Here is a 22,944-nt window from a genome sequence, read left to right as displayed (position 1 = left end):
CAAGGGATTCGCATGTCTTAATGACAGTTGGTAGGGCGTTCCACATTTTGGTGGCATAGGAGCGAAAAGAATTTAGTCCCTTGTTTGTGCCGAATCTGGGTTGTACATGGTTCGTTGCACTCCCTCTGGTGTTGTGGGTGTGGACTTCGTTAACATTAAGGAAGTATCTAGACAGGTACATGGGTATCTTGGTGGTGTATCGAATCTTGTGGACCAGACCCATTGCAAGATGCTGTACTCTGTCGTCGACCCTAAGCCATTCCAGCCTGTCGAAGTGGGCAGGGGTGAGGTGGGTTCGGGGGGCTAGATCAAGTAGGAGCCTGACCAGTTTGTTTTGGGAAGTCTGGAGCCTGGTTTTAAGGGCCTTTGAGGTGCTGTGGTACCAGGAGGTGCATGCATAGTCAAAGAAACCCTGTACAAGGGCTCCTGTTAAGGTCTTCAAGGTGTTTTTGTTGACCAGTGAGGAGATCCTGTAGAGGAATCTTGTTCTATGGTTGACTTTTTTGATTACGTTGGTGGCCATTTTATCACCGGAAAGATTAGCCTCCAGGATGGAACCTAGGTAGGTAATTTCATCTTTACGTGTGATAACATTGTCACCCACTCTAACCAAGAAGCCATTTGCCTTGCTGAGATTACTAATAGAGCCAAAGAGAATGGATTCAGTTTTTCCCAGGTGTAAAGATAGTTTGTTATCAGCGAGCCAGGTGCAGATTCTACCGAGTTCAGAGTAACAACGTACATTCACTGTTTGGTATACTGTAAACACTGACGGTCATATTACATACTCAGGCAAAGTGCCTGGCATCTTAAATGCAATGATTAATGTTTAAGTGCATACAGTATCCAAAATGAGGCCCAAAAGGCTTAGTAAATCTGGCCTTGGGTGTATTAAACACTGACAGTGACTTCTCTTTATATGACATGCATTGGAGTTACACTTACAAAATCATGGCATGTGCTTTCACCGTACAATAGGCATGTCACTCAGTACTCAGTGCCTCCTTGTACACAAATCCACAGCAATTGCAAATGCATCTCAAATATGTACCGACAGTAACTACATTAACGGTGGTAGTTAGTAGTTACAATGGGTGCGGTTGTTAATATTTCATAAAAACATTGGTGTTCTCCAGTGCTTCACTTCTGTGCTGCGCGTGCACACACACACACACACACACACACACACACACACACACACACACACACACACACACACACACACACACACACACACGAGTCTAGTAGGGAGAAGAATACTGAAGCAGTCTGTCTTCGGCCTCATACACTTTGAAGGCTCAAGTGTTCAGTGCTCAGCAATAAACATATATTTTTTTTCACCTGAAGACGGTGTGCCTAAGGATTATTCTCACTCAACAATCAGAGGGGTTTATAAATGATATACCTGTTTCATTGAAGAGCACCTGTTTGAGAAAGATTCTGAACCTAGGCAGTGCTTGCTTGTGTTTGACACTAATAAAACATGTTTGATTTATGCAGCGATATATCCACCAAACACCCCTGCTGGGATACATTGGAAGTTGGAGAGCCTGCAGGACAACCATGAGATAAATGCCACAGTGTTTTTGCTCCAAAAAAAGGGGACACATCAGCGTAAGTGCCTCTGAGACAAACAATCAAAAGCAGAATTAATTACGTTATGAGACTTATTACTAAATTAATCAATTTTATTCACAGCCTGGGAAGCCATCTCAGACTGGTGTGAGAATGGCAACCACCACCATGCTGCACTCTTCCCAGAGGAATTGGAGCAGTACCTGCCATCAGTTCCCCCTTCATTCCTGCCAGAAAATGGACTTTGAATGGCCCGGATGACAGGAGAAACCCTGAACCACTTCCACACTGGGCGGATCTCTATCGATGCTAATAAAAGTCTGCATACAATGTAATCCACCCCAGCAGCGGCAAAACTTGCTGTGCAAGGCTGAAAGCTATTGCCTTAACACAATATGAAGGCAAGGCGGGCTCTTCCACTGATGGCAGCACAATAGATAGAGTTCAACAGTTCAGGCCTCACATGATGAGCAACAACCCCTGCCTTTGATACAAGGGCAGTTTTTACACAAATTAAAATAAATAAATAAAAGAAATGCATGTGAAGCTCGTAGTGAGTACTGTCTCTCAAGCAGTGCCCTTGATGAGCACAGTTACCACAGCCTCCTCCGCTCTGTGGAGTGAGAAGCAGTACTCGCTACAATAAAAAGCAAGGGGAAACTTTCAGGTCCTTCACCTGCATATGAGTCATCCACTGGCCGTCATTATGAGGTGGATGGACACCACCACCTGGTTCCCTCCATGCCACGAATTAAGTGACAATTGTTAAGAGACTGCCCATTTAAAACTGCATACCGGTATATGCTGGTAAAGCAAAAACAAAACGAGCCAGACTGGCAAATTCGTCAATATGACAGCAAGTATGCCCTTCTTATCTTATCTACAAAGAAGTAATACAGGGCTTAAATGGTGAAGCAATTATTTTTGATTATTGGTATTTTCAGTTAAAAATAAACCTGCGCATTTATCCTTTGTTTTGGCATTTCAACTCGGTTGAACCTGACAATGCGTTGTTGTTACTCTCTTTGCACCTGAATCTCATGTACAACCCCAGTCTATGTGTACAACGTACTGATATCTTTTCTAGTTTAATGTCCAACAGCCTTCCCGTACCATGTAGAGTGACTGCTGTTATATTCATACACACATTACGTTTAACCACATGTATGTACATACTGCACCAGATGGATATGGTATGTGTAGCTTTACTAGCCTATATATGTAAATATATTGTGTATGTTCTGTCTCTTCTTTTTCTTTCGGGAAATAAACAAACAGATCTTGCACCCAAAAAGAATCACCTATTTATTTTGCACCCAAAAAGAATCACCTATTTATTTGTACACCTGTAAACCTGTGATCTGACAGTAATGTCATGTCTTTAAAGGCCTTTATATCAACTTTATATTGAAATAGAAGTATTCATTAGATGTCTGTCACAATGAGAAATGACTTAATTTGAATGGAATTAATCTGAGACTTGAACATAAAAACTAGATATAAATATGTCTGTAATAAATCATTACCTATAGCCTATGAGTGGTACGGTACATGTTGTAGTTAATTCGGGTCTCAGATTAATACCATTCATCAATATCTTTTCTTCATTTTTGGATTCTGGATTTACCATTATGGTGGTCACACCGAACTTGGATTCTTGGATTCTTATCATACGCCTTTGGCCGCCAACCCCCATCTCAAAATATGTTGTTCCAGGGACCCCCCAGAAGCAAAGATTTGAGTTAAACAACGTTCACTGTGAAAGAACAATTCAAAGATTTACACACATTTTCACAATTTTTCAAATATAGCAGATCTACAAGCTCACTAAATGGTTAAAAGCTAAAGCGACACAGATTCAGGTCTTAATAATGTGGTGGCGGTGGCTCAGGGGTAGAGTGGCCGGGTGGTAACTGCAAGGTTGCCAGTTTGAACCCAGGCTCCCCCAGAGAAGCGTCCTTGAGCAAGACGCTGAACCCCAAATTGCTCCTGATGTGCTGGTTGGTGCCTTGCATGGTTTCCGCTGCCGTGAATGGGTGAATGTAATGCACAATCTCTGTAAAGCACCTTGGATAAGGCTCTATATAAATGCAAACATTTACCATTTTAATGGGTTAATTAACCAGACAGTGGCCTTGTGGTTAGAGTGTCCTCCCTGAAACTGGGAGGTCGGGGTTCGATCCCCGGCCGGGTCATACCAAAGACTGGAAAAATGGGACACAATGCCTCCCTGCTTGGCACTCATGGGCATCAAAGGGTTGGATTGGGGGGTCAAATCAACTAATCAAATGATTCCAGAGCGCGCCACGGCTGCAGCTCACCGCTCCTTGACTGTGGCTCACCGCTCCAAGAGATGGGTCCAAATTTCACTGCGGTAACGTGTGAAATTTGGACTTTGAACAGGTGGTATTAACTGGTGTTATACGGATCAATAAGACAACACACCCTCACTGTGTTCTTCCTCTGCCTCAGGCAAAGGATGTACAGTATAGTTATTGTATGTTGATGGACTGTCAGGGACCAGATTAGGCCAGTCAATCTAAGCTAAAAAGAAAAGGGGGGGCGTGACCCAAAATCAATTGCAATAATAATCGTTCAAGGTTTTTTCATGATCCTCATGCTCATCCAAATAACATATTAAACATTGATTATATTTTGGATCATGGTAAATTCAGGGGTTGAACATTGGTGTACAATTGAAAACCTATAGGCTATAAGGCTTTAAGTAGCATGTGATGTATCAAACTAGGGGTTATTCATGATTCTGAATCAATTGCAAGCATTATAGTTTTGCACGAAAAACACTCCATAGCCGTCTTCACAAATGTGATGAGGTCATCACATTTGATGATCTGTGTGTAAATCTTTAAATCTGTGATGAGGTCATCACATTTGATGATCTGTGTGTAAATCTTTAAATCTGTGATGAGGTCATCGCATTTGATGATCTGTGTGTAAATCTTTAAATCTGTGATGAGGTCATCGCATTTGATGATCTGTGTGTAAATCTTTAAATCTGTGATGAGGTCATCGCATTTGATGATCTGTGTGTAAATCTTTAAATCTGTGATGAGGTCATCGCATTTGATGATCTGTGTGTAAATCTTTACATCTGTGATGAGGTCATCACATTTGATGATCTGTGTGTAAATCTTTACATCTGTGATGAGGTCATCACATTTGATGATCTGTGTGTAAATCTTTACATCTGTGATGAGGTCATCACATTTGGGCAAGTAGTCTACTGGAAATTCCATGAACCCAGAAATGGTGATTTTTTGATAAATTGATAAAAGTTGCACGTTGAGCAATTTGAGTTATTAGCATAATATGTGACCATACCATTAACATCCTATATAAGGCAAAACATTCTAAATTTAATTTTGCCTTATATAGGATGTTAAAGGTATATTCAGTGATTTGACTTAATTCAAATATCACTTATTTTTTCTTTTTTTCTGGATAATCCTCCCTACTATAGAGTGTGCTGACCATATAAGGAAATCCTCCCTGTCCCCAGTGAGCCCCTGGGGTCAAAAAACCCTAGTTTCAGTTTTGGTGGCGGGTGGCAAAACCTTCATCCAATCAGGATGAGAGGGGCCTTCCTCCAATCATAATCGAGTGGGGGCGGGCCTTGGTGCACATGCTGTTGGCCTGTTGCACTTCCCCCCACTGTAGAGCGTGCATGTGCACATTTTGTTACCGGGGCGGACTGGGTGGTTGTCCAAATCACCCAAATCACTGAATGCTCCTTTAAAGGACCACTTCACCACTTTTCAACCTATCTTCATATAATAGGTCCTCACTAATAATCATGACAAAATGGCGCAAATCTTTTTCTACTCGGTCTGTGCCTCATAGGAGGGCTGTGGGCAGTTCAGAAACCGTCTTCCAGTGACATCATCGATGGGGAATACAAGCTAATAAAAACTGCAGGCTTTCTAGTCCTGAAAAGTTGCAATGCGAAAATGGAAGCCATCGTTCTCACGATAATGAAAATCTAAACATTTTTGTAAAAAAATCTTGTTTAAAAAATAATCTGCCTAATGATGATGTCACTGGAAGACGGTTTCTAAACTGCCCACAGCCCTCCTATGAGACACAGACTGAGAAGAAAGAAATCGTGCCATTTTATCATGATTATTAGTTATTACCTATTATATGAAGATAGGTTGAAAAGTGGTGAAGTGGTCCTTTAATGGTTAATGGTATGGTCACATATTATGCTAATAACTCAAATTGCTCAACGTGCAACTTTTAGCAACCAAGCTTCATCTCATCTGCTAAGCTTATAGATGACATTTGATTTGAATCATAAAAGTTTACATTAAACAACATGTATGGGTCTAACATGGGACCTATATGCATGGGGGCTTCCAGTAGACTAAAGTGGCTATGGCCGTTTTTAGCCCAAGGAGTGTTTTTCAGAATCATGAATAATAACCCCTAGTTTGACATGTCACATATACTTAAAGCATAATTAAAATGTGAATTGTTTGCCTTATATAGGTTGTACCCCAATGTTCAACCCCTGAATTGACCATGATCCAAAATATATATAATAATCAATGTTTAATATGTTATTTGGATGACCCTAATGATCATAAAAAACCTTGAACGATTACTATTGCAATTTATTTTGGGTCACGCACCTTTTTTAGGCTAGATTGACAGGCCTATCTGGTCCCTGACAACATACAATAACTGGTCCATCAACATACAATAACTACAGCAAGAGGCTCTTTGCCTCAGGCTCGAATCAAACAACACAGTGAGGGTGTGTTGTCTTATTTCTCCGTGACTGCAGTTAACACCAGTTAATACCACTTGTAATGTTGTCAACCTACAATGGAAGCATGAGGAATGATTGACGGTCTTTGAAACACCTTAAGTTAATCCATTAAAATGGTAAGAATGTTGCATTTATATAGAGCCTTTATCCAAGGCGCTTTACAGAGATTATGCATTACATTCACCCATTCATACACAGATGGCAGCGGAAACCATGCACATCAGGAGCAATTTGGGGTTCAGCGTCTTGCTCAAACTGACAACCTTGCAGTTACCATCCGGCCACTCCACCCCTGAGCCACCGCCACCCCATTATTAAGACCTGGATCTGTGTCGCTTTAGCTTTTAACCACTTTAACCATTTAGTGAGCTTGTAGATCTGCTATTTTTGAAAATAGCAGATAAAATAACAGCGAACGTTGTTTAACTCAAATCTTTGCTTCTGGGGGGTCCCTGGAAGGAATTGTCCCTGGAAGGAACAAATGTAATGACCTCATCACATTTGTGAAGACGGCTATGGCCGTTTTTAGCCCAAGGAGTGTTTTTCGTGCAAAACTAATGCTTGCAATTGATTCAGAATCATAAATAACCCCTAGTTTGATACGTCACATGCTACTTAAAGCATAATTAAATTGTGAAATGTTTGCCTTATATAGGTTTTCGATTGTACCCCAATGTTCAACCCCTGAATTTACCATGATCCAAAATATATATAATAATCACTTTTAATGTTATCTGGATGACCCTGAGGATCATAAAAAACCTTGAATGATTGCAATTTAGTTTGGGTCAAAACTTAGATTGACTGGCCTACTGTAAGAGTTGGTCGGCGAAGAGAGACAGCAGAACTCTTGTGTGGTTTTCTTAAAAATGTCTTTCTTGTCTTTTATTTTCCCCGTGACTGACCTAACCAAAATGAGACATGAGAGGCACAGAGAGGGTGATCAAACCACCAAGACAAATAATAACATTTAAAGATACTACAAATTACTACAACATAATCCACTACAACACTTCCCTAAATAATATTAACAAAAGAACGTACAATAAAAGTGAAATATCAAAATGCATTTCTTCAAGATCATAAATACATTAAAAACTAGAAAAAGTGCCCTTCTGGGCACAGGTCTCCACCAGGAGGATAGGAGTGTGTGTGATGTTTGGCAAAATGGTGATATAAACATGTTTGTTTGTTTTTTGCAACAATTTTCTTCATTTTGTTGAGGAAATGCAGAGCCAGATCACTCATAGCATCTCTGAGGATAGAATTCTGGATGAGGAAAATAAATTGTGTCATGTCGTCCTCAGCCTAGTGGAAATGTGCGTGTATAATTTCACGGAAATTGCACACTGTTTGTGTGATTTGTGGCATTTTGTTCGAAACGGACCAATCATGTGAGTTTTGGAAGCGAATCTTAGCTTATCAGGAAGGAAGATGGGAAATGTTGCAGATCCGTGTTGATCACATGACTATGGAGATAGTGTATACCGAATTGTGTGATGTATGGATAAAATGTGTACGAGTAATCTACAGAAATGTGTTTTGCCTAAATGGGCCTCATGGTGGCGCTATAACAGGCCGTTGAGGAATATTTGGGGCAGAGGTTCGTCGTTGGCCTCCAGAGAGTGTGTGTGCAAAGTTTGGCATGGATCGGGCCAACGGTGCCGGAGATTAGCTGGTAACAGACGGACGGAAGGAAGGAAGGACGGATGCACACACACACACACACACACACACACACACACACACACACGGACGGAGTGCAAAACATACTCTCTCCCCATGCCTTCGGCCTGGTGGAGACAAATATAGCCCTGCCCATCCCCATGCAAAGGAGACATGGTGCAGTCCAATTGCCCAGCTACTTATAAGCCAATCTGAAGCAGCTGGTCCTTTCTGTGTTCAGCCATTTAAACTGAACCGATACTCAAAACAAACAAACAAACATTAAATAACTCCTGATAAAACAATCATTCACAACAATATAACTTATGGATGTACACTCCAGTCCGTAACTTTATCACCAAACTTGAAATAAACAGTAGGCATATGCCGGTTGTGTGTAGTCTTTTATGTATGTAGATTAGAATGTAGTAATGCTAAAAATATAAACTAAATGAAACCATAAAAGACAAATCTGTGTTTTACCAACTTTGTGTGGCCATCACATGGACTAACTAGAACTGCACTCTGTCGAGTGCCTACTTGCTTGTTGCACACAAGTAGGCCATAAATGGCCTACTTGTGCACAAGCAGAGCGTGCAAGTGCTGTAGACCGCTATAAACTTTCAAATCTTAGTCTCACATATTGAATTATTAGATTTAGCTATTTGCTACGTACCTTGCTTCTGAAGGAAAAAAAGTAGTATTTTTAAGTATGGTAAAATCATCGTTACGTCACCGTCAACTATACCATGGCATTGGTACATATATTCATCACGTCATATGCTCATATGTCCATATATGTGTACATGTCTATATGTATATGTATATGTAGTTTTCTGAGTGGTTGGTGGTATAATGTGATCGGCTGGGTGGTTTGATGCGTATGTACTTGACACTGAAACGTATCATCATTACGTCACCATCGTCAACCAATTATACCCTGGCATTGGTACATAATCTTCATCACGATTCACGGAAAACATACCTGGCACGGTCAGCTTCCGTATGTCCGTATGACATCATATCACGTGCATTCTAAGGGACATTGGTATATATCTTCATCACGTCATGGGACATATGCTTCGTAGCATGACAAAAACACACCTGCACGGTCAGCTTGGGGCCAGCATATGACGTCATAACATGTGCTGGCCCCAAACACGCGCATCGTAGCACCTGACTGAAAACATGACTTGCACGCTCTGCTTGCGCAAGTAATTACTTATTAATTACAAACAACACAAGAAGACGCATGGTTCTAGCCCAACGTCCTATGGTTGAGGGTCCCAGCCCAACTTACTAGAGTTCAAGGTCTCAGCCCCACTTACTAGAGTTCAAGGTCTCAGCCCAACTTCCTAGGGTTCAAGGTCTCAGCCCAACTTACTATAGGGTTCAATGTCTCAGCCCCACTTAATAGTGTTTAAAAGGAAACCTAGTGGGAAACTGGACGCTCGCTCCCCGTTGGGCGTTGGCGTTTCATCAGACTGGCCGGACTTGAACGATCTCTGTAAAATAGCCTACAAACTGGAGTGTCTCTGGAATGGGTGCTGTCCAACTCGGAGACTGTGAGGGTCTCTGATGGCATAATAAATGTGGTCCTAGCATGACCATAGAAAGGTCATGCTAGGACTTTTGTTGGAGCTCCATAGACAGACATTGCTCTGCGACAACGGGCTTCTTGACAAACGGAAAAATGTGACAATTTGTCCTGAAACTGTGTTGCACGCACACTTTTAGTTGCAAAGGTGAGTGAGTGTGTGTATATTAAAAAAGGAGTAGGCTATGCACGTCCCCACGGTTTCATTGGACACGGTGCTGGACCCTACCAAAATGGGGTAGGTAAGCCATGTCCCCGTAGGATAGAGCTATAGGAGGGCGCCCACACCCGGCCATGCACTACCAACGAACTCCGGGGCGCACTTCCAGGGGGACCCAAGCACTGTGGGTCCCCGAGTACCCACCCTTACAGGTTGTTCTCCTCTTGGGTGTGTGCATATACCGGTACATGCCATACTATAATAATAATCATGTCTTTTCAAAGGACAGTGTCAGTTCAAGACAGGAGATCAAGTTCTACCTGATATGTGTTTGTTTGGCAACAAGGTGGCTTCAATAGTTAGTGAAGCTTATGTGTTGAATAACAACCTGAGTGTCAAAACACATATGTAGTCCTACATGATGAGTGATCAAGGAAGGCGTGACAGGATTTAAAATTTAAAGGAATGCAGTGTCACAATTGTTTGATGCAGAGATGCCTTGATCAGTGGTGAGACAGACAGACAGACAGACAGACAGACAGACAGACAGACAGACAGACAGACAGACAGACAGACAGACAGACAGACAGACAGACAGACAGACAGACAGACAGACAGACAGACAGACAGTTAGTTCATGAGGTGGTGCCAAATTGGCATCACCCCGGGGGCCCGACTCCCCAGGGCGTCTGGAGGGTCCGGGGAGGGGCCCTTCCGCTGCTACTTCCGGTTCCTCACCTGACCTACCAGACGTACTCACTTGTGCACCCCGAGTTGTCATAGTTAACTTGCCACGTTTGCACAGGTTCTTCCTAATTATTAGCCAGCATGGCTGGCTTAAGGTCTGCCGCCTTCACTGAGATGCCATTATCGGCGGCTACCTCCATTAGCTCTTGCTTGGTCATGTTCCCCAAAACCTCCTCATCATAAGACACGTCAACCTCTGTCTCTTTTTGCATGGTTTCCTCCACTATTGGTGTGTGAATGAGTGTGTGAATGGGTGAATGTAATGCACAATCTATGTAAAGCACCTTGGATAAAAGATATATATACAGCTACATCTCAATGAATTAGAATATTGTGTAAAAGTTCATTTTCTCCCGTAAAATAATTCAAAAAGTGAAACTTTCATATATTCTCAATTAATTGCCATGAATGCCAACATGTACTGTGACATACTGAAGCAGAGCATGATCCCCTCCCTTCGGAAACTGGTCCGCAGGGCAGTATTCCAACATGATAATGACCCCAAACAGACCTCCAAGATGACCACTGCCTTGCTAAAGAAGCTGGGGGTAAAGGTGAAGGACAGGCCAAGCATGTCTCCAGACCTAAACCCTATTGAGCATCTCTGGATCATCCTCAAACGGAAGGTGGAGGAGTGTAAGGTCTCTAACATCCACCAGCTCCCTGATCATCATGGAGGAGTGGAAGATGACTCCAGTGGCAACCTGTGATGCTCTGGTGAACTGAAAAGTAATGGTGGCCACACAACATATCAACACTTTGGCCCAATTTGAACATTTTCACTTAAGGGTGTACTCACTTTTGTTGCCAGCAGTTTTTTTTGTTATTTTGAGGGGTAAATAAAATGTACACTAATGGTATCCAAGCTGTACACTGACTACTTCACATTGTATCAAAGTGTCATTTCTTCAGTGTCTCATGAAAATATGGGGTGTTTACTCACTTTTGTGAGATACTGTCACATTCCATGCTCAGCCAATCAAATCATCACATTCCGTGCTATACAGACACGTACATTCCGTGCTCATATACACACAGCACTTTGCATAGGCCCTAAAAAAAAGGTTACGATGTTCAACAATGTGAAAAAGACATTATCTAACCCTACCCCCCTCCCCCACCCCCCCACCCACCCACCCACCCTCGGCTTCTAAAGCGGTGGCTGTGGAGGTTGGAGACTATATAAGAAATGCTGTCCTGCCACAGAGAGAGACTAACAGCATGGAGGCTTACTGCAGATCGTTGCTGCTCGTCCTCTTCTGCCTGAGCGAGACCGAGGCCATGCCGGCCGACGTGCAGCTCCAGCTGACCGTCAACAATCTGGAGAGCCACGGGTCGGCGGTGGAGCTGAGCTTCGAGCACCACCAGGACCAAGGCACGGCGTTGGAGCTGAGCGTCGGTGGTCACCACGAGCACGACCAGGACCAAGGCACGGCGGTGGAGCTGAGCGTCGAGCACCACCAGGACCAAGGCACGGCGGTGGAGCTGAGCGTCGGTGGTCACCACGAGCACCACCAAAACACGGGTAAGGATGGTCGAGATGCTGATGCTTGTACAAAACGCGTGATTTAAACCTATAGAACACTAAACACGGCTGATTTTCACCCGGACAATTACTGTATATTTGTGTATTTTTCTTAATGTTGTCGATGTCTGAGGTGTTCGGGTGTGTGCGTGTGTGTACGGTTGTAATGCACGTAACTCGAGAACCACTTGACCCACCGACTTCACATTCGACACACACGTTCCACACCCCCACAGGGAGTGCAGTGCCAGGTATCGAGTCGGTCGGACCCACGGTTCTCCAGAACCACCACAAAAGGCTCTGATCAGGCTCTGCCAGTGGGCCTAATGAGGCCAACTCCTTTCACCTGGGCCAGGCTCTGCCAGTGAGCCTAATGAGGCCAACTCCTTTCACCTGTGCAATTTCCAGCCTATGCCTCAGCCAATTGAGGCTCAACCAATCAGGCTCTGCCAGTGGGCCGAATTGATTGCCAAGTACACTTTTCAGTCTCACACACAGGCACACAGGCACATACACAGATCTCCATGTGGGACACCGGCTGACAGTTAAAACAGGTGCTATGACAACATATATCCTTAGGTTCCCAAGTTGACTTGTATTGCTGTACTTCAATATATTTTGTTGAGAAATATTTTGTAATGGATATTTTACATTGGGTAAAACATAGCTGTGTTTAGTGATTTTTGTTTTGTGTTCTATAGCGTTAAAGTGCAAGACAACTGTTTTGAGGTTTGAGCTAGTTAACTTGCCAAGATGTAAAGGTGGACATGACATAAACAAATCACACCCGTGTGAACTGAGTGGTGTAAGGTCTTATATAGATTGATCAGCTGTGGTCAAACGTAATGTCTGATGTAATGAAATCACACCCGTGTGAACTGGGTGACCATAGCAACCATGCTCATTTTTTGGTACGAACAGACAGACAGACAAACAGACAGACACGTAAACTAACAAAGCCAGTTGTAGGAGTGGTTTACACCACTCAAAGATAATTGCTCTATTGACTCACTGACGGTAAAATGTGCTACGGCGCGAACTTGTGAGCTTATAGATCAGATATTTTTCGGTGGAGGGAAAATATCTGGAGGTGGAAGCGAAAGTGGATGCACGTTTGTAGAGAGAAAACCCCACTTTGTTTTAGGTCACATTCCCACCTAATACTTCGGTAGACTCGATGCCAATGGGTGGAGAAATTGGGATTCTTGCATATTTAATTTGCTGCGGTTTGCCTTCACACTGTCATCCGCAGCAATTGGAAACGCAGCAGGGGGACCTTTATCAATCTAATCAATGTGTTGCATTCATAAACTAGCCTACACAGTAAAATTGTGGATGGATTGATACGGACTGGCCACTGCATGCATGCGTACCGTGTGCCCGCCGCCCGATAATTCGGCTACATTTCAACCTATAGCCTACCTATAGCATTTGATGGAGGGATAATCAAATCATAGTTGATACACCCCAATAACATACCAGACACTTCACACTATGTTATAGTGAGCTTTGAATTATGACAATCTCTTGAGAATTGGCCGAGCAATGGCTTAATAACCAGCAGTGTCCAAAACTCTGCAGCCACATTGAGGCACCTCGATTTGTAGCATTTGCCATTACTTAAATAAGACACACCGCCTCTAATTACCACACGCAAAATAGGTCCCATAGTGTAGTGTGAATAGAGGGTATGCGCATGCATAAAGTGAATGGCAGATCAGGTGGCAAAGTGAGTGACAAAGTCAATTTAATGTTTAAAGTCATTTCATGCAATGAAATAGGACTTTTCTGTTTGGATGTATGGGCTGTCAAGGCCAGAAAGTATTTTTTTGCCAGTCAGTACGCATTCCCGCATAACTTCCTGGTATGACGATGATGTCACGCGCATACCCTCTATATAGCTGCTTGTTATTGTCTCCACCAGGCCGAAGGCATGGGGAGAGAGTATGTTTTGCACTCCGTCCGTGTGTCCGTGTGTGTCCGTCCTTCCGTCTGTGAACAGCTAATCTCCGGCACCGTTAACCCGGTCGATGCCAAATTTTGCACACACACTACCTGGATGCCAACGATGAACCTCTGCCCCAAAATTTCCAGAACGGCCTGTTATAGTGCCACCAGGGGGCCGCTTTGTGCAAAACAAGTTTTTGGACAGTAGACCTACAGATTTTGTCCAAACATCACGCTGGTACACAGTCTCTCTAGAGCCATTCAATGAAACGGATCTTTCAGATTTATCAGACTCCATCCTGATTGGCTAAGATTGGCTTCCAAAGTTCGCAGGAGTGCTCAGTTTCAAACAAAATACTGCAAATCATGAACACATCGTGTGATTTCCGTGAAATTGTGCACGCACATTCCCACTAGGCAGAGGAAGAAATGCCACATGAACATTTTCAACTCAGCCTCATGGTGGCGCTATAACTGGCCGAAAAGTGTTTTTATCTCAAACTGCACGGATCTGTGGATATCTTTGTATGCGAACTCCCTAGAGGCCAAGGAAAAACCTTTGCCTGGAATTTTTCACATCTGCTCTTTATAGCGCCACCAGGAGGCCGACATATGTAAAACAAATTTTCTAACATTACTCCTTCAGATTTTATCCAAATTTCACACAAATCGGTACACATGCTCTCCATAGTCATGTGATCAAGACGGGTTTGTTTGATTTCTCATCATCCACCCTCATTGGCTACGATTGGCTTCTAAACTTTTCAGGAGTAGCCCGCTTTGTACCCGTTTTGTACAAATCGCCACAACTACTCAACGCAGCGTCCGATTGTGGTGAAACTGTGCATGCATATTCCCACTAGGCTTTGGAAGAAATGCCACTTGACAGTTTTCAAATCAGCCACATGGTGGCGCTACAACAGGCCAAGCCGCGTCACACACACACACACACACACACACACACACACACACGTTTATATTGCTTCTAAACATTTTGCCAAACATCACACACACTCCTATCCTCCTGGTGGGGACCTATGCCCAGAAGGGCACTTTTTCTAGTTATGATTGATTCTCCTTCTGTTCTTACAGGTTGTAAATTGAAGAAAGAGAAAAAACAGCTACAGGACCAGCAGACTAACCATAACAACCTGAAGAACGAGAAAGACCAGCTGCAGACATGTTTTGACCAGTTGCAGACAAGTTTTGACCAGTTGCAGGGCAGTCACAACAACCTGACTACTGAGAAAGACCAGTTGCAGACTAGTTTTGACCAGTTGCAGGGCAGTCACAACAACCTGACTACTGAGAAAGACCAGTTGCAGACTAGTTTTGACCAGTTGGAGTCCAGCCATAACAACCTGACTACTGAGAAAGACCAGTTGCAGACTAGTTTTGACCAGTTGGAGTCCAGCCATAACAACCTGACTACTGAGAAAGACCAGTTGCAGACTAGTTGTGACCAGTTGGAGTCCAGCCATAACAACCTGACTACTGAGAAAGACCAGTTGCAGACTAGTTTTGACCATTTGGAGTCCAGCCATAACGACCTGACTACTGAGAAAGACCAGTTGCAGACTAGTTTTGACCAGTTGGAGTCCAGCCATAACAACCTGATTACTGAGAAAGACCAGTTGCAGACTAGTTTTGACCAGTTGGAGTCCAGCCATAACAAACTGACTACTGAGAAAGACCAGTTGCAGACTAGTTTTGACCAGTTGGAGTCCAGCCATAACAACCTGATTACTGAGAAAGACCAGTTGCAGACTAGTTTTGACCAGTTGCAGACCAGCCACAGCAACCTGACTACAGAGAATGACCAGTTGCAGACTAGTGTTGACCAGTTGCAGACCAACCACAGCAACCTGACAACAGAGAATGACCAGTTGCAGACTAGTTTCGACCAGTTGCAGTCCAGTCATAACAACCTGGCTACAGAGAATGACCAGTTGCAGACTAGTTTTGACCAGTTGCAGACCAGCCACAGCAACCTGACTACAGAGAATTACCAGTGTCAGAGAAGATATGACAACTTGAATACCCAGAATGGCCAGTTACAGACCAGTTTCGACCAGTTGCAGACCAGCTGTAGCAACAGTACGGACCTGAAGAGGAGGCTGTGTGGTCAGTGAGACATTTCTGTTTTTATGCATTAAGTTATGTCATGATTGTTCATCAAGTCATTAAGTAGAGAAAATCCAAAAAAGAAAACTGTGGCTAATTATTTTTGTTGTGTTAGAATCCTATGGAATGACATTGGATGGCGGTGTGTGTTATTACATCTCTGCTGGGAATGAGAAAAAAAACTGGGAGGACAGCAGACAGGACTGTAGAGACAGACAATCCGACCTGATCATCATAGACAGCCAGGAAAAGCAGGTATTGTGTGTGTGTGTGTGTGTGTGTGTGTGTGTGTGTGTGTGTGTGTGTGTGTGTGTGTGTGTGTGTGTGTGTGTGTGTGTGTGTGTGTGTGTGTGTGTGTGTGTGTGTGTGTGTGTGTGTGCGCGCGCATGAATGGAAAATGGAATATACGCATGGTTTGCAAGTAGGGATGTCCGATATAGACTTTTTTTTGCCGATATTCGATATCGATATTGTCCAACTACTAATTTTCAATGCAGCATCAACCGATACCGATATTTGCGGTCATGGAATTAACACATTATGCCTCCTTTTATTGTGATGCCCCGCTGGATGCATTCATAAATGTTATAGGTTTTCCAAAATAAATTAAACATTAACATAAATTCGGGAGACATTTTAATTAATTAAACCGATAAATGATAAAATATTTTCAGATATTACATTTTTATGCAAAATATCGGCCAGTAATATCGGACATCCATATTAACCAGGAAAGTCCGTACTATACAGTCAGTGTCGCATTGCTGGTTTTTTGGTGGTTTTAAAGACGTCACACACGTCGCTTAATTAACACCTAAACTACACAGGTCACACAATGGTCCATTGATATGCATCTAGGATCGTTTCCATTTTCCATGCACACTCAGTCGGCATCCTTTGTAAACGTTGAGGTGCAAAAATTAAGCGTTGTTTTTAATCGAGGAGACCGGCGCAACATTGTGTACAGGTTGTACTTCAGAAACCACAAGCTTTTTGATTGTGTCCAGGACTTTGTTGAGAGAGAGTTTGTTTGTGTCCAGGATTTTGTTGAGAGAGAGTTTGTTTGTGTCCAGGACTTTGTTGAGAGTTTGTTTGTGTCCAGGACTTTGTTGAGAGAGTTTGTTTGTGTCCAGGACTTTGTTGAGAGAGTTTGTTTGTGTCCAGGACTTTGTTGAGAGAGTTTGTTTTTGTGTCCAGGACTTTGTTGAGAGTTTGTTTGTGTCCAGGACTTTGTTGAGAGTTTGTTTTTGTGTCCAGGACTTTGTTGAGAGTTTGTTTGTGTCCAGGACTTTGTTGAGAGAGTTTGCTTGTGTCCAGGACTTTGTTGAGAGTTTGTTTGTGTCCAGGACTTTGTTGAGAGAGTTTGTTTTTGTGTCCAGGACTTTGTTGGGAGTGTGTTTCAGAGCGACGGTCCGCAACGGTTGTGGATCGGTCTGACTGACAAAGACGAGGAAGGCACCTGGAAGTGGGTGGATGGAACACCACTGAACACAACAACGTAAGACCTTACTTTAACAGGATAAGTGACGTAGCCGTAAAGTCGAGCTTACCTTAACTCTGTCCAGCTTGCCATAGCCGTAAAGGCGAGTTTTGTTTAATCTGTGATTGATTATAATCACGTTAGCATGTTGTAGCATTTTTAGCTAGCTCCAGGCCGCGATCAAAAATCCTGTGTGCACGCCCGTGCAGGCGTGCACGCGCACAAGCCGTCTTTATATGCATTAATGGCTCATAATCTGCAAAAGAATGCGATATTCAGTGCTTGATTAGAGCTTAATTTGACTTAGTTATGATTTCAAAAAGCTATCACGCTAATATACAGGCCCCAGGTGACTGTTGTGAGCTAGCCAACTTTCAGTTCCAGTTCAAACTGGTGTAAACATCCGGTAGCTTTTGGGAGAGGTTATCCAAAAACGTCTGGCACTGGCCCCGACCCCATCTGGTGGCCACATGGCGTAATAGCACTTAAGGTTAATTACTAATAATAATAACAACAACAATAGGCCTAATAATAAAACGCATTGTGAGCTTGTAGACCGGCTATTTTCAAATAGCCAACAAAATGTACATGTGGAGTAAAAGTACAATATTTGTATAAGGTGTAGTGGAGTAAAAGTATTGTAAATTGTAAATGCACAACCTCAAAATTGTACTTAAAGGACAACTTTAGTTTTTTTCAACCAAGGTTAATGTTTTAGGTTGTTATTAGAGAAAGTAAAAGATGAGTGTTATTTTTACCAGTAGCTTCGAAGAAGCGACTACCTTCGAAGAAGCGACTGGTTAGTGTTTCTCTAATAACAACCTAAAACATGAACCTAAAAAACTAAAGTTGTCCTTTAAGTACAGTACTTCAGTAAATGTAGATAGTTACTTTCCACCACTTTGTCCACCGTTGCTTTCACGTGATTTTTACTAGTTGACTAGTTAACTACCTATTATGTAAAAAAAAAAACATTTTTTAAATAATATTTGTGCACATTGGTGACTATAATCTAGCATTCTAGCTGATCTTGAGGCCTACAAAAAGTCAACTAGTACCAGCAAGGTCAACTAGTGGATTTACTAGTCGACTATAGTTGAATAGTCGACTATATAACCGCTGTAACGCTCGTGTAAGTTTGAATTAGTGTAAAACTTTTTTAGCCCTTCACTTTTTGGATTCATTGTGCAGAAAAGGGTAAGAAGCGTTCCTTGTGGAAACATGCGCCGTTTCTGAACCGCGGTGGGAGGGGCCCAGGGTGTGACCTCATCTCGGAGCTACAGAATGAACGTAGTGCTGAGGGAACATACTGGGGCTATGTCGACTATTGCTTTAAAGCCCTACGTACAGCAGTGGTTCCCAAACGTTTTAGCATGTGACCCAAAATTGAGATTAGATGCCCTGGGACCCAAACAAGTGAAAATAGCAAATTTACAAGCTTGTAGATCAGCTATTTTCACTACTTCTTTTTTTTTTGTTATCAAATGTTTTTTATTTAAGACAAAATAGCACAATAAAATGTTTACATGAATGAATAAAGAAAACAAAACAAGTAACACATACAACAGCAAAAGAAAGGAACACAAAAACAAACAATCCCACCCACCCCTCCCCCCGGGACCAAAGATGCCACAAAATGTACACCTGCGTCAAGACTCCTACCACTGTGCAATGGGAGAAAAAAAAAAATAATAATAAGACTAAATCATGTCCTTGACCAAATCTGCAACACCAGACCAAATATTAATGTTTTCCTCCTTCGCTCCGTGTAATCCGTGTAATTTCCAGATAGATGATATCTAGAAAGGTCAAAGCCCATTGGCGAAATGTCAGTGTATGAGGCGGTTTCCAGTGCGAAGCAACCATCTTCTTTGCGGCCGTTACGCCAGCAAAGAAGACACGGATACGGGTATTATTTAATGGCAATTGGGATACATCGTTTAATATGAATAGGGTGTAATGTTAATTTGTAAAATAACCGAAAGATTCATTTTCACTACTTCTTAAACATTTGTTTAATTTATGGATTTGATTTTTCTTTGCTTTTCTTCATGAAATTAGCTACTGAGAAAAAAACAATTAAATTTTGTTTTTAATTCATGAAAAAATGCTTTTTTGGGGGGGAATGTTTATTTTTTATTTTTTATGTTTTGAAATAATACAAATTTAAACCAAAATGTAGGATACAAATAAAGGGACCCATAAAAATGGGTCCGTGACCCACAAATTGATCCCGACCCACTGTTTGGGGAAACACTGGTCTCTACAGGTTCTGTAACCCTATACTTTGTCCAGTATCCGGCGAACTCGCCAGTTTACCAACTAACATGCTGTCTTCATCAGTGTAGTATGTCAAACCCACAGATGTTATAGTTCATTTCCAAAGTGATCAAATAATTTTGTGCAATTAAAAATGGTCAGCTATTCAATGATAAAAGGTTGAGTATGTGAATACCAATGATAGTAGGCCTACCAATTCAGGATATTGTTTACTAATGAATTACATTGTTTCTGTACTATTTAAATGAAGGTGAAGTCAAAACTAAAATGCACTAAACCGCGGCGAGTCGGTAAACTGGCGAGTTCCCTTGGTCCACCCCGCTGCCTACAGTTGGAGGCCATCGATATTGTCCTTTTCTTTTTGCTGAGGTTTGCGTGATCTGCGCAAAAGGACAGTTAACCCATTTTGGGCGGGAACCCCTTTTGGTGTTTTAAACATTGTTATAATTTAGCTATTGAAAAATAGCAGATCTACAAGCTCATAGCGCGCCACCGAGTGGCACGCTACGAGCTTGTAGGTCTGCTATTTTTGAAAAATCGTGAAAATATTTATTTCAGAAAACTGGAGGATTTAGAAGGATTTTTTTTAAATTTTGAGGTCAGGCCTAAATGGGTCAAATGATAAGGGAAAATATCGGTGGCACCCAACTGTATGTGTAGGCTATCTAGTTAGTTATAGTTACTTTATTGACACAAAATGTATAAAAACATTGTGTCCAAACACTAATCAAAAACCCATGATTAAAAACTTTAAAAAGGTAAAATACATTAAAACAGTGGTTCTCAACCAGCTAAATGATCGAAAGTTGGTAACCAAATGGATTTGATTTCACTCTCAAGAGTCACATTTTTTGTTAGACATCTGCATTACACAAGAAGTCGATGGAATGTCAACGTTTGCCATTTTTCTCCTAGGTTAGGGGTGTGCTGAAATATCGATATGGCGATATATATCGATACGTCCTCCCGCGATAAATAATCAATATTGATTATTAAAATATCGATATATATATATATATATATATATATTTTATTTTTATTTTTATTGAAATGTTGTTCATAATGAAGTGATGAACAACATGTTTAGAAAAGGAGGAAATGACAGCTAAAATAAAGCAAATCCCACTCTCAGATTTCACAGCAACCAGAAGTACTGAATTACTGGATGGTGATTTGCCCAAAGTCTCCAAACAGCTTTGTGGGAATACAAAATGCTGAATTTTTCAGTTCCAAGTATTTTGTAGTTGCAGATATCGTGATATATCGTTGATGAAATTTCATACAATATATCGATATATCGCAAATATCGCAATATATCGAATATCGTGATATTATCGTTATCGAGGGCCTAATATCGCAATATATATCATATCGTGAGGAACCCATATAGTCCCACCCCTATGGTACTACATGAATACAGCATTTATCATCAAATGATGGTCCTTAATGGGCCTTGATATGAAAAAGGTTGAAAACCACTGCATTAAAAATAATGAAATATACAATACACAACACAAAACCCCTTTACAACAGGAGCTTTATATTGCTCCAAAAGTGTCAGGCAGGCATGTAAGTATATGCAAAGTTCCTCAGTGCACACAAAGAGTGAGCTCAAATTAGTACACTCGTGTCCATATTTCACTTTTCTTTATATATCTACAGGTTGTGGGCAGTTGGTGAGCCTAACAACTCGATGGGGGGCGCTGGTGAGGGTGAACACTGCGCTGTGGCCCGCCCTGGTGCCGATATCACTGGAGATGGATGGATGAACGACTGGTGGTGTTCTCGCTCCATACGCTGGATGTGTGAAAGCCTCAACGTCTTCTGAGTTCTGACATCATAATGGGAGGGGTTTTTCCTTACTGGGCGGGGTTTTCCTTTTTCTTTTGCATGACTTGGGCGTGTTCTTACTGTCCCACCCCTGGTGTAGAGCACTCTTACTGTCCCACCCCTGGTGTAGAGCACTCTTACTGTCCCACCCCTGGTGTAGAGCACTCTTACTGTCCCACCCCTGGTGTAGAGCACTCTTACTGTCCCACCCCTGGTGTAGAGCACTCTTACTGTCCCACCCCTGGTGTAGAGCACTCTTACTGTCCCACCCCTGGTGTAGAGCACTCTTACTGTCTCACCCCTGGTGTAGAGCACTCTTACTGTCCCACCCCTGGTGTAGAGCACTCTTACTGTCCCACCCCTGGTGTAGAGCACTCTTACTGTCCCACCCCTGGTGTAGAGCACTCTTACTGTCCCACCCCTGGTGTAGAGCACTCTTACTGTCCCACCCCTGGTGTAGAGCACTCTTACTGTCCCACCCCTGGTGTAGAGCACTCTTACTGTCCCACCCCTGGTGTAGAGCACTCGTACTGTCTCACCCCTGGTGTAGAGCACTCTTACTGTCCCACCCCTGGTGTAGAGCACTCTTACTGTCCCACCCCTGGTGTAGAGCACTCTTACTGTCCCACCCCTGGTGTAGAGCACTCGTACTGTCTCACCCCTGGTGTAGAGCACTCTTACTGTCCCACCCCTGGTGTAGAGCACTCGTACTGTCTCACCCCTGGTGTAGAGCACTCTTACTGTCCCACCCCTGGTGTAGAGCACTCGTACTGTCTCACCCCTGGTGTAGAGCACTCTTACTGTCCCACCCCTAGTGTAGAGCACTCTTACTGTCCCACCCCTGGTGTAGAGCACTCTTACTGTCCCACCCCTGGTGTAGAGCACTCTTACTGTCCCACCCCTGGTGTAGAGCACTCTTACTGTCCCACCCCTGGTGTAGAGCACTCTTACTGTCCCACCCCTGGTGTAGAGCACTCTTACTGTCCCACCCCTGGTGTAGAGGACTCTTACTGTCCCACCCCTGGTGTAGAGCACTCTTACTGTCCCACCCCTGGTGTAGAGCACTCTTACTGTCCCACCCCTGGTGTAGAGCACTCTTACTGTCTCACCCCTGGTGTAGAGCACTCTTACTGTCCCACCCCTGGTGTAGAGCACTCTTACTGTCCCACCCCTGGTGTAGAGCACTCTTACTGTCCCACCCCTGGTGTAGAGCACTCTTACT

At 42.8% G+C, this 22,944-nt stretch overlaps 1 protein-coding gene across 1 annotated transcript; it reads left to right on the top strand.

The window, feature by feature from the left end:
- Positions 1 to 11,757: 11,757 nt before the first annotated feature.
- On the top strand, positions 11,758 to 21,721 carry LOC306913295 (uncharacterized protein; the record flags this gene model as incomplete). The annotated part of the gene is made up of 5 exons (XM_079489886.1): positions 11,758 to 12,061; positions 15,101 to 16,132; positions 16,248 to 16,387; positions 17,512 to 17,630; positions 21,555 to 21,721. The coding sequence occupies 5 exons, from the start codon at positions 11,758 to 11,760 to the stop codon at positions 21,718 to 21,720; spliced, it is 1,761 nt and encodes a 586-aa protein (XP_079346012.1). The 3' UTR covers position 21,721.
- Between the last annotated feature and the right edge of the window lie 1,223 nt (positions 21,722 to 22,944).

Source organism: Electrona antarctica (assembly GCF_951216825.1).
Source record: "Electrona antarctica genome assembly, chromosome: 20".
Taxonomy (NCBI): Eukaryota; Metazoa; Chordata; class Actinopteri; order Myctophiformes; family Myctophidae; genus Electrona; species Electrona antarctica.
Note: the sequence above shows the minus strand (reverse complement) of the source record. Positions and strands in the feature narration are given on the sequence as shown.